The 13,549-nt window shown below is 42.8% G+C and overlaps 1 protein-coding gene across 3 annotated transcripts in view; it reads left to right on the forward strand.

The window, feature by feature from the left end:
• The first annotated feature begins 55 nt into the window (after positions 1-55).
• The window catches only part of si:dkey-220k22.1 (multiple epidermal growth factor-like domains protein 9), a 79,901-nt gene continuing 66,407 nt past the window's right edge, over positions 56-13,549 (forward strand). Inside the window, exons 1-3 of one of the 3 annotated variants that reach the window (XM_029710199.1) lie at positions 56-1,474; positions 1,610-1,732; positions 9,897-10,098. In XM_029710199.1, coding sequence (XP_029566059.1) covers positions 1,207-1,474; positions 1,610-1,732; positions 9,897-10,098 — 593 coding nt within the window. In that variant the 5' untranslated portion in view covers positions 56-1,206. Of the gene's footprint in view, positions 1,733-9,896; positions 10,099-13,549 lie in introns of all 3 variants that reach the window. The other 2 variants (XM_029710198.1, XM_029710200.1) reach the window with 2 other exon arrangements.

Consider the following 13,549-nt stretch of genomic DNA (forward strand, 5'->3'; position numbering starts at 1 on the left):
TCGCAAGGGAACAGCTTTTTTTTTAACAGTATTTGTCTTTTTTAACAATTGGAAAAAATGTACAATGTTTAAAGATGTGACAAACAAAATAACAAGGGAAACGACATGGGGAAATGATCAAATGAAATGCTGGGACCTCATTCCCTCCCCTGTGACATGTGCGTTCTCCATTCTAGATCATTGATCTTAAACTGAAGGATTGGTGTATAAAAGTTGACTATGATCTTATCCAGAAACCTTTTGTCACTACTCCTAAGTTAGGCTTTGCATGGTCAATCAAGACTAAATGCCTATCTGCCGTCTATGAGCCATACAGCATTTACTGCGATAAGGCCTCTGCAAAAGTCAAGGTATTTATACTTCTTGCCTTTGCATAAAAGAGCTGTTGTCAAGGATGTGGGTATTTGTTTATACTGGACCTCCCGCCTCCACCTACCGTCAACCAATCATGTCAATGCAGAACTATATGGAGCCCTCCGCAATGTTACAATATTTGAGCAGCGCACAACGATGCAGTACAGAGTTCAATTTTGCCTCTGCCAGCTTCTGGAGGCTCCGCAATTGCCTCACATCCTCCATACGGCGCCTTCGACCACACTTTCCAATCAAGTATAAATAGGCTTTTAGGTTAAATATTTCCCATGTAGAGTTTAGGTAGGAGTAGGTCCTGACTTTGGTTTCGCTGAGTCGTCACCAGATGGTGCTCTAGGTTCGCGTGTAATGGACACTTCAATTAAACTATATGTCATGAAGTCAATCATGAATAGGCTTTTAATCTATTTTGGCAAACTACATTTATTCTTTACTAAATCAACCAAAACCCGTGTTATTTATTCATGTGAATTTTGATTAATTACCATGTTTGTGTTTTGCAGCAAACAAACCTGTCGTAGACAGTATTCCCAGTCTCTCTAGGCCAGAGTAGACAACTCTTGTGTTTAAAAAATAAAAATTGGGGAAACGCCTAGGTATGCAATAAATTACAGACATCTAAAATGTACAACTCTTAACAGGGCTCTTTGCATTGGTTGGAGCGCTTGTCAATCATATTGCCCCATTGTCTCGTTGGTGCGACGGATAGTAGAACTCGAGCTGGTTGTAAGCGCGAGAAAGCAGTTGTGGCAGCAGAACCAGTGATGGGTGCACTGATCTTAAGTGCTGTTTAGTTGGAATTGTTCAAACTTTTACGCGGGGAGCTGAAAGAACATGAAGTGTGAACTTAGAACTATGTTAAGGTCAACGATGCTGGAATTACTTTTGTTTTCATTGACAGCTGGGTTATATCGTGCTGCACCGCGCGCCTCCAACAACAATGAACTGTCTGTATCAAAGCAACCTGCCATGTCCGAAATCACACTCGGGCAGCTCGGCACTACCATGCCAAACTATTTACCCGAGGACAATGTGAGGTTGTCCACAATTTCAGCGCTCTCCCCAGTTTCTACCGCGACCACATCGGCAAACAGGATTACAGGTAAAACCACTAAATCTTCCCAAACAAACAAGTTGACCCGAACAGCAAAGACCACCATAAGTGAGTCCATATCGAAGGAGTCCTCAGTAAAAAACAATGATGGTACAGCTGACATAACGCCGATAATTTACACAGGAATATTTCGAACTACAACACCAACTGCTTCGACAATTTCTACATCGAGGACTCCTGAAACAAAGACACATTCTAAGCCCACCTCTCAGCCTCTACCTGTCCCCACCACTGACACGCAACAAAGTAAGTCTCTGCTCTACCCATTTTTGGAAATTGAAATGCAGTAGGATGTTGACCTTTATTTTGAAACAGGATTCTTTTCATGTCCAAACACCGCGTAGCATGACATTAAAATATTTATTTGAAAATGAAACGAGGCAGAGCACTGTTACTGCCATTTGTCTCAAGACACATGACCCTTTTCCAGTTAGAACGACAAGTCAGAAAAGGCGATGGGAAATGTAACTTATGTTAAGTGCCTAATTGTCCTTTTATCCACTCTAGCCTACTTAGTTTTTTGTTTTGTTTATGCATGACGTTACATGTGTATAACTGTAATGCATTATAGATGACGTCTGTACCATGTTTCAACTCAATTTGAGTGGTCCTCGATGTTTACTTTTTTTATCGGTATTTTGTATCATTGTGGAGAGACAATTAAATACAATTTTCTAACTCTACATCCAGTTTGTTCATTGTTTCAACCAGCCCAGTGTGACTACTGACTGACGTACACTGCAATAGGGTCATTCATTGTAGCATCAACCAATGACGAATATATATGACGCCATCAACAGATATTTTGCATTAATTGTGTGGTAGCCAGTTTTCCTGTTTCATGGAAACTCATTGAATGTCCATCAGGTAGTTGTCAGGGTTTTGTCCCAGCCCTGCTCTAACACATTCCACTAATCATCTGCACGCATCAGGGTCTTGAGTTACAGGTTTTGGGAAAAGAAAACTGAGCAAAACTACTATTGAATCCAATATATTTTTATTGTGAATGTCATTGTCTTGCCAGATGTATACACCCCTACTCAACACAGTAACTCGTACATCACACTCTACAGGTACAGTTGAAGTCGGAAGTTTACTTACACTTAGGTTGGTGTCATTAAAACTCGTTCTTCGACCACTCCACAAATTTCTTGTTACCAAACTATAGTTTTGGCAAGTCAGTTAGGACATCTACTTTGTGCATGGCACAAGTAGTTTTTCAAATAATTGTTTACAGACAGATTATTTCACTTATAATTCACTGTATCACAATTCCAGTGGGTCAGAAGTTTACATACACTAAGTTTACTGTGCCTTTAAACAGCTTGGAAAATTCCAGAAAATGTCATGGCTTTAGAAGCATCTGATAGGCCAATTGACATCATTTGAGTCAATTGAAGGTGTACCTGTGGATGTATTTCAAGGCGTACCTTCAAACTCAGTGCCTCTTTGCTTGATATCATGGGGAAATCAGCCAAGACCTCTGAAAAACATTTGTAGACCTTCACAAGTCTGGTTCATCCTTGGGAGCAATTTCTAAACGCCTGAAGGTACCACGTTCATCTGTACAAACAATAGTACCGCTCAGGAAGGAGACGCGTTCTGTCTCCTATGTGCGAAAAGTGCAAATCAATCCCAGAACAACAGCAAAGGACCTTGTGAAGATGCTGGAGGAAACGGGTACAAAAGTATTTATATCTACAGTGAACCAGGCCTATATCGACATAACCTGAAAGGCTGCTCAGCAAGGAAGAAGTCACTGTTCCAAAACCGCCATAAAAAACCAGACTATGGTTTGCAACTGCACATGGGGACAAAGATAGTACTTTTTGGAGAACTGTTTGGAGGAAAATTTAGCATGCTTGCAAGCCGAAGAACACCATCCCAACCGTGAAGCACGGAGGTGGTAGCATCATGTTGTGGGGATGCTTTGCTGCAGGAGGGACTGGTGCACTTCACAAAATAGATGGCATCATGAGGAGGAAAAATTATGTGGATATATTGAAGCAACATCTCAAGACATCAGTCAGGAAGTTAAAGCTTGGTTGCAAATGGGTCTTCCAAATGGACAATGACCCCAAGCAGACTTCCAAAGTTGTGGCAAAATGGCTTAAGGACAACAAAGTCAAGGTATTGGAGTGGCCATCACAAAGCCCTAACCTCAATCCCATAGAAAATTTGTGTGCAGAACTGAAAAAGGCATGTGCGAGCAAGGAGGCCTACAAACCTGACTGTTACACCAGCTCTGTCAGGAGGAATGGGCCAAAATTCAACCAACTTATTGTGGGAAGCTCGTGGAAGGCTACCCAAAACATTTGACCCAAGTTAAACAATTTAAAAGCAATGCTACCAAATACTAATTGAGTGTTTGTAAACTTCTGACCCACTGGGAATGTCACGAAAGAAATAAAAGCTGAAATAAATAATTCTCTCTACTATTATTCTGACATTTCACATTCTTAAAATAAAGTGGTGATCCTAACTGACCTAAGACAGGGAATTTTTACTAGGATTAAATGCCAGGAATTGTGAAACTGAGTTTAAATGTATTTGGCTAAGGTGTATGTAAACTTCTGACTTCAACTGTATATGTATCCTGTCTGGAGTGTTTTGGCCTAAAGATGTGTCAGATGTTTCTGGCTACCTTTGTTTTTGTGTAGTTTTGTGTCAATAAAGTAACATTGGGAGGAAGTCATTGATGATTGAAAATGGATATCATTGCAGGTCTGTGGGAGTGACATGAACATGAACTAATACGCCGGTGATCTTCATGTGTGGAGTGAGATTGCATGTGCCCTGCTTCACATTCAGAGATCCCTATCCTTTCTTCCCATGCTTAGGCACAGCTCAGGGCAGCTGAAAGGGGCTGGTTTCTCTGCACCTGGTTGGATAGCATCCCCAATGCTCCCCATAGACCCTGCCAAGCCCTGATGGAACATTGTGGCTTGGCACTGATTTATTTTGTGCTAATGGGTTTGTGATGGCAAGGATTGCAGACTCCTAGATCCAGGAGATGTTTGTCACAGCGCTGCCTGTCAGCCCATATTGCCCCTCTGTGGTCTCCCCCTAGTTCAGAAATATTGAATCAGTTTTGTCTGATTGTGTGGTCTTTTAACTCTTCTCACTGTCAAATTCTGCTTATTATTTTGTAATACATGTTTCCATCTTGACCATTTTCTTTTTCAAATGTCTACTGAGAGAACAGAGATGCCTTGAGAGGATGAGGTTAGAAGCACTGTGAGTTCTTCTCGTTCTAGGCATACTATTTGATGATTGCATTAAATAATCGTGGAAGCTCATATTAGAGTAACTCTCATGACAAGTTTTACTGTGCTTTATTGGTTGAGGGAGGAGTGGATTTCATTTGGCGAAAAAGAGTACTCCCGCGAACACAGTATTACATACACATGTTTTTGTTTATTGTGTCTATGTTTCATTCAAGATGTGGTTGGAGTTGCTTTTGTGTTACAGTAGATGGACTACCACTGCAGCTATGGGGGGATTCGTTTTCCCTGGTTTTTGATTTGTTCCCTGTCCCATGCACAGGGACCTAAAGGCAGTAACTAGAGGGCTACTGTAATGGGTCTGTATTTGATCGATAGCCAAGCCTTCAGGGCGTCCTGTCCAGATGAAAAGCATCTGACCTTGTCGCTGTTATCACACCACAGATATGCCACATTCAGTTGTACAGGGTAGATAGAGGCTACAGAGAGGCAGTGCCAATGGTCACCATAACAACAAAAACAAGAATCCCACACAGCTTCCAATTGGCTCATTCATCCACCCTCTTATTCCCCAGGTTGTTGCTGTAAATGAGAATGGGTTCTCAGTCAACCTGGTAAAATAAGAGTAAAATAAACACGGTGCCGTTGCTGAATCTGCCGTGATGACGCACAGATGCAGTAAGATAACGTTTCCCCTCGCTCTACCTAGACGTTGGGAGGCCATACGATGTGCCTTACTTGAAAAGGTTGCATGGTAGATGCTGACCCTGACCACCCGTTACACTATCATTGGTTGCTTCGTCAAACTTCCCTTCGACCTGCAGCCAGGCTGTAGAGTAGACAGTTGGACATCCCTCTTGCCATAAACACACTGAACTGCTGAGAGAAACACATTTGTCAACTGTGCCTGTCTTCTTGTCCACCATTATGTTTTTCTGGCCTTTTCAGTTTATGAACGCTGTATATTCTGTTTGACATTATGTCCTCGGTTTGTTTAAGCTATTACTGTGAGAAGTAATGATCTCCTTTAGGATATTAATCTACTGTATTTTACTCTTACACTTTGTCACCACACTGCTTGTTTGTCTTCTTAGGGTCAGAAATTGTGGTGAACCAGAGGATTTGTTCTCTCGGAGAAGAATGCAATCCAATTTTGTGACGCTGTGCATCCGTGGGAATATGTAATGGTTCTACCGGCTGTAAAATTTGCTGAGAGCGGCCAGTTGGCCAGGGATGACCTCAGCAGAGGTCTGCGTGTAAGACAGCAGCGTTGCTCTTCAAGCATCTCCTGGCAGCCCCTCTGGCAGGTCCCCCTTGATGAGCTTCGCAGGTCAGGAGAAAGTGTAGTGCGCCGTTCAAGCTCCCCAGCTGGAAAGTTGGTGGACACAGCAGCAGTGTCTTGTACAGCACAAGACTGTTTTGCTTCTCTGATACATTTTTTTCTGTGTGGGGCTGTGGGTGTCTGCAGTATAGTCTCCCTTGTTCTGCCTGATATGTCTGTGCTGAGTGCCTGTGGGCTTTGTGTATCTTCATGTCTACTGTGATAACAGAAGTTCCATTCTTGCATAATGTCAACGATTTAATCCATATTCACAACATATTTTTTTACTTGCACACTTAAGAGTTCAAGAGCTCGAGATGCAAGACAAATTCCGAATACAGTAAGACCAGTAAAGTGACCTAAACCACACTGAGCTGGATTGGAGATTCTCTGCTCTGTCTGTAAGGGTCACGTGATGTAAGCTGTGAGGGGGATCACGAAAGTGTCGGGCAATGCAAGGTGACAGTGGCACAGCAAACTCCGGGGGTCAGCGGCTCTGCTGCCAGGAGCGGGGACATGTCTCTCACTCTCTGACTGCTCAAGCTGGTTGCGTAACTCCTGTCAAATTCTATTGGAATGTAGAACCACTGGTCAAAGAGTACTTTGCACAACAAAGCCCATGTTTCTTTTGATCAGGGGCACAAGGAAACACTTTGAGAGGAACCAGGCTTTGGAGTGTGGGAGGCACAGTTAGTTCTGACCTCTTTTTCCTTTGTCCTATTCATGCAGTCAATCTCTTACGTAACACTGGGAAGCCACCAGGCCTCGTCATGGACGTTCCCAGGCCACCACCTGAACTGCCAGCCTACTGCTTCAGTGACCGCTGTGCTGTCCCTGGATGTACTAATGTACATACCATGCTCTATCTAAAGATCACTGCTGAATGGGGAACTTGATATGTTTCATGTAAAAATGGGTGGTAGTGTCCACATACTCCAATGCCAGAGCCTCAAGCACATTGGACATTGTACTCCCACTTTCACCCTAACCAGACCTTGTTATGACATGCATATCTGAATTAGGCCCACAGAATTATACCTACAGAGGAGCAGCTTCTATGGAGGAACTGTCTTTGAACTTCAGTGTTGGCTTAGCTAACGTTGGACCAGAGCTAGCTAACGCTGGACCAGAGCTAGCTAACGCTGGACCAGAGCTAGCTAACGCTGGACCAGAGCTAGCTAACGCTGGACCAGAGCTAGCTAACGTTGGACCAGAGCTAGCTAACGTTGGACAAGAGCTAGCTAACGCTGGACCAGAGCTAGCTAACGTTGGACAAGAGCTAGCTAACGTTGGACAAGAGCTAGCTAACGTTGGACAAGAGCTAGCCCTTGACCATGACTCTCAGTTCCATTACATTATACTTAATGCTGCCTAGAGTTTTCCAGAGCTAGACCAGATCTAGCTAACAAGCTTGTGCGCACAGTGGCACCAGAATTAAAATAAAAACACATCTTTTTGTATAGATAAATCCAATGTGAAACGTGTTAACTATAGTATCCTTAACTAGCATTGAAAAAGTGAATCTATTCTAATTAAAAATCTCTCCTTAATTTCTTAATCATGTTTGTAACGTCAGTAGCTACAGCAGACTATGCTTGGGAAGGAAGGGCAGACACTGGAATATGTTTCTGGCTGACAAATGAGGGCTTTGCATAGGCGCTTTGTGGGATTGGAAAAAAAGGCCTGGAATGTAAAAGAACGTTATTAACTGGTTCCTTTACTTTTAAAATAACTTATGTTCCGGAACAGTATAGATCTGTTCTGCTTCTGTTCCTCAATTTTTATTTTACGTTTTTCAGTTATGTTCCCTGAAACGGTTTAAACCCCTGCTTTGGAGGTCTTTTATAGGTCCCTCCCTGTTGTGGTTGTTTGCAGAGTGAAAGAGCCTTGTGTTCAACATTATATAATGTTAATCACACTCTGCTACAAAGAGCAGGATACCCCTTTCACATTTTGTATAGAACTCCAAACCCATCCTTTATCATTGTCCTCCTGACAAAGCCATGCCGTTGACAGGAGGAGAAAGTGCTTATGTACAGTCAGTCAAGGGTCCTATATCTACCACCATCGGGACGATTGAGCAGTCCGAGGCAATGAGGGGAAAAAGGTGCACACTGGTAGATTTTTACATTGTGTAATCTTCTCTGTGGCAACAAGGTCACCTCTGATAGAGGCTCCTGTTTCCCCAGCCGAACAGTGCTGTTAGCTGGTGCTAGATATCTGCTTGATGCATCTCTGTTTTTCTCACTGCGTCGCCGGGCCATGTTCGCTGCTGACTGACGTAATTGTTTAACAATTGCAGAATAACTGCCATCCCAGTCACTGCAGTCCATGACATCCTTTGTGTCTTGCTATTCATTCAGTTGATTATGTAATAATGAATGCAGCTAACCATTCATCATGTTGCCAGAGAGGGAGAAGCAAAAGATGACTGTTCTTGAATGCCTTTGATGTGCAGAAAGCAGCAAGTTGTCCATAAAGTACTTTCAATGTGTTCCATTTAAGAACTCAGTTTTCATAGAAAATCAGAATTTGAAAAATCTATTGTTTTAATCCAATTTAAAAGGGGTTGATACTTTTGTAAGCCTGTTGGTGTGATGACAGTGGGTTCAAGTAGCGTGTCACCGATATGTCCACCTGTGATGTGCAAATATGATGCCTGTGGTCACTTTCAGTTAGCAGTCTTTTTAATGGACTTATCCACATGCCATGGTCACTCCATTCATTCCACCTGGATCTGGATCACTTCATACACAATTTTCATGCTGAATCACTCACTCACTATATTACATTCATAATGATAGTAGAACGACACACTTGCAGACAATGGTAGCACGCAGCGTGCTCACAAAGACACCGAGGATGAAAGAGTTGAATAGAGATTGCAGCAAACGCAACGTTTTACCCATGTACCTTGTAACACAATGGGCAATAGACCTATAGTCCCCTCACAGAGAGAGTGTCTCCCAGGACACACGACTGTTCTCCCAGTGTGTTTTTCTTCCCTCACTGAGCAGTTATTCTCTCCTTTCCCTGTACTGCAGTGTTAAATATATACTAGGGCTATCCTCTCACCAAAGTACCTTCCTCCAGGACATCGTTTGTTTGTGTTCTCTGAAGTTGCTATTTTTATAGTCTAAAGAAAGGCAAAGCCTCTGGAAACTTCCAGGCTTCCATGACATTTTGTTTTATACAGAAAGTAATTGGCTAGAGTGAGGGGGAGAATAAGTCTCAAAGCTCGCTACCAAATTGCCTCTGATCTTCTCTGTCCAGGCATCTGCAAGTCAGTCTCGTTAAGCATCACGCAGATCCCATGGCTAATGAAATATGCTCTTGTCTTCTGCGGAGCGGGTGAAAAATGATATCTGCTCGACACAACCCAGCACATCAAGGTCGTCCGGCTCTAGTGCAGAGATAATGATCGACCAGGCTCTTCTGAAGGAGATCTTTGAAATACAGGCCTTTTTAAATATTTAAACAGGCTGTTAATGAGATGAACCTCAATTTGATATGTATCTTGGCAGAGATTTACCTTGGCTTCTCAATTAGGATTCTGCATAAGAGAGACTGGGAATTACCTGATTAGGATATTGAAAGTTTGCATAGTTTCTTTGTACAGTATGTGACACACGACACGTAGCCTACATGTGATGTGACAATTTTTACAAATGATCCCTGCTGGGATTGAACCCACGACCTTAGCGTTGTTGGCGCCACGCTCTTACCAACTGAGCCACTTCAGCAGTGTCTTAAAGCTGTTGGTTGGTTGAGGGCAGAAAATGAATGTCGCACAAACACTAGAGCACCTTTATGTGATATCAACAGTAACCTCATCTGAATAACCCACTACCTGTTCTGTCCCCAGCTGAGTTCCTGTGTAACTGTAGCAGCGAGGGATCTCTGGATCTGGACCGCTGCAACCGCAGCACAGGGCAGTGTGTCTGCCTGTTGGGCTACATGGGACTGCAGTGTGCTGACTGCCAGGAGGCCTACTTCAACAACGGCACCACCGGCTGCATCCCCTGTAGCTGCGACTCCTATGGTGCTCTCACACCCCTCTGCGACAGGTGAGACTTTTCATTAATGTGTGCGTTAATAGTGTTTACCAGGTATTCCAGACAAAAGGCAAAATGTATTCCATAGCAGTGTCTTCATGGTTTACAAATGATTGCCAATGTAGTGGAGGTATCTATGGGTAAGACGTTAGGTTAGCGTGTGAAAGTTCCCCAGTTGGACCAGACCAGCAGTCTGGTCTCATGGGACAACGCTTTAGATGTTTTTACAGGTATGATAACTAAAAGGTGTGTCATCTGACATCACATTGTCTGCAGTACTATTGTCTTTCGTGTGCTCCTGCTCTACCTGTTAGACTGGTGACTCACTCACCTGAACCCAGGGTTGTGTTCTTTAGGGCACACATCTGAAAACATTTTTGCATCGGAAAACGGATTTGAGTGTTTCTTTATTGGACGTGTCCAGGTAGTCCCTCCCTGTTTCAGTCTGTTTTCTTTCATTTGGTGCTTTATGAACTCCAAGGAAGAGGTGTCAACCCCAACACATTCCCTGGTAAAATAGAGGTTAAATAAGCGCAATGACGTCACTGCAAAGTCACAACGAGGCAGGGAGTTCCGTCTCTGTCTATTCACTTGTATGAGAAAATACTCCCTCGAGAATGTCCAAAGTTGTCTGTGCATTAGAGTGCAGTAATAGTGCCCCCCTGGGGCTGTTGATCTCTGCTTGGTTTCAACTGTCATTTTTCACCTGAAAGGCAGAAGACGCTGTGTAATTTTCAGAATAACTAATTTCTCTTTAAGTCTGACACAATGGTTGATATTTTGGGAGTTTCAGTTTGACTTGCCTGGCTCCTATAGAACGTTTTGTTTAAAGTCTATGCTTGTAGGGGTTGTTGTTTATCCGATTTGGTATTGACACTGGGGAAACTGTGTACAGCGTAACTACTGAGGACTCTGAAGCTGTAATTAGAGCGTAACACACCCCACCATTCTAGTGGGGCCGTGAAGAGAAGATCAGCAGTCTGGATGAATGAATGGTGTTCCAGTTCCATTCACTGCTTATAGAATCTCTGGCTACCGCACAATTCCTAACATTCCTTTAATCACATCCCTTTAGTATTATCCCTGGGATCACTATTACAATCATAACCAATTCCACACAGTTTTCTGAGTCTTTATACCCTCTTACAAACATTGTCTTTTTGTGGTTGGTGTGTGTCGGGTTGGGGTGACATACCATTCCTACATACAGTAAATGCCTAAGTGTGTATTTCAGAGGGAGAGCATGCAATGGATGTGTGCATTCTATACATTGATACTATAGCATAATATCAGATGGTGTTCAAGCCCATGACCATACACTCTTTCAATGTTTTTGTTTATCTCTTTAGAGTAGCTGTTTCATATGTCTTCAGTTCTTGTCCCTTACTACCCCCATTGCTGATGGACTGTGTATGATGCATTGTCATGTGACACTTCTCTCCCAGGTTAATGTAGCATGAAATGAAGACCTGGTTAATGTAGACATGAAAGACTTAAGCAATAAGGTGCGAGGAGATGTGGTATATGGCCAATATGCCACGTCTAAGGGCTGTTCTTAGGCACAGCCATTAGTCGTGTTATATTGGCTTCGTAACGTAATTTAGAGCAGTAAAAATATATGTTTTGTCATATCCGTGGTATACATTCTGATATACTACGGCTGTCAGCCAATCACAGTTCAGGGCTCGAACCACCCAGTTTATAATAAAGCTTGAATCCCTGGTCTATGACTTACTGACAGGCATCTTTACAGATCTATCAGTAAAATAGTGCAATATCGAGTTTGTTTGGAAAGAGTGGCCATCAGCGGCAGACATCAATCCCCCTGCTGTGCTTTCAGTGACCTTCTCCCGCTGTTATTTATAAATGCCAGCGCATTTGTCAGCGTTTTTGCGCTGCCTATTTTGTCTCTATGGATTGTGGACAGATTGTGAGTTCATCTCCTGAGGATGTTCTAGGATTCCTGCCCAAATGCAACCGCAGGATCAAAAAATCCCTCAGTGCAGGTGAAACAAACACACACACAGTAGCATATCCTTTTCCCTGCCCAAGCAATCTCAGGTTCTATCTCAAGGCCTGTGAAGAATGGGTTATGAGGTTGTCACTTTCAGAAGATGCCACTGTAGTCATGATTGGAAAAATCAATGATGGCAGGAAAGTTCAGGATTCAGTCATTCCCCGCCAAAGAAAACAGCAAGTCCCTGTGTAGCAACAGCAACTCAGAAGTAAACCGTTTTCATAACCTTGCTGTTGTGCCAAAGTGAAAAGAAAAATTCTCAGTTTTCCTCCGCAGTGGACAAAGTTGGGAAACTGTTGAAATTGGTACTCTCCTACATTCCTGGCTGACCCGCCTGCATGGTAAAGGAATGTCGATGAGACCAGAGTGGCTGAGCTGCACAGAACCTCACTATACCACAGAACCTCACTATACCACAGAACCTCACTATACCACAGAACCAACATCACTATACCACAGAGTGGAACAGTGACTGGCAACAGATTGACAGCCAAAGTGGGAAGGCAGTCAGCAGTATGTTATATAAGTACAGTTCAAGTCAAGACCCCAAAAGTCAAGGCTCAACCTTTGTGACACAGAGAATGGAAAAATATGTAGACAAAGTTCAAACATGAGCCTGCATCGTATTGTATCTGTATCTACCGATCAGCTGCCCGATAACACTATCGCTATGCCCCCAGCGAGCGACTGTGTTCACTCCAGTACTACTGTACTCTCTGGACCTTTCAATGTCGACCACCCCCATACCCTGTCTCGGTTTCCCAGGAGATCCCTCCCTGACACACTCGCACTCTCTGTTGCTTTTGTCTATTGGCTTATCAACATATTTTTGTTGTACTAGGTAAACTGGAGAAGAGTGTCTACAAAAATTACTATAGCGTTTATGGGGAAGTATTCCTGCTGTCCTGAAATGGTTCCTCTTTACAGATCTGGCTTTTTTTCACTGCAACTGAGAACTTCTCCATCCAGCCCCGAGATGGGGGCAAGATGGAACCATCTCTAGGGACTTCAGATTAGCCAACAACCATAGTGGTTGGGGTTCATAGGGCCCCATAAAATCCTTTTAAATTTCTTCCCAAATTCCATTTTCTCCGTTTTTATTATTTACATTTTTTTTTTTTTCTGTATATATTTTTTTGCTCTCTAAATCATGCTTTTTAAAGTGGAACATCCAATTTAATAGTTTTTCTAAGTCCACAACAATGCTTAAACCACATCTGGGGACCACTTTTGGAAAAATATTTAGAATTTGGGGTCTTGTTACCCTTTAATTCCAGTCTGCACCGAGTATGAGGCTGTTGGTTAGTGGTGTTTTTGTAGATATTCATTGGATTGATAATCATGATATCTTTCTGCCAGGTAAGCATAGGCTACTTTGTAGTTAACATTTTAATTGAGAAGGTTTTTGGGAAAGCCTTTCCATCTACCAGAAGATGTTTCATTAGC

Source organism: Salmo trutta, chromosome 23 (assembly GCF_901001165.1).
Source record: "Salmo trutta chromosome 23, fSalTru1.1, whole genome shotgun sequence".
Classification (NCBI taxonomy): Eukaryota; Metazoa; Chordata; class Actinopteri; order Salmoniformes; family Salmonidae; genus Salmo; species Salmo trutta.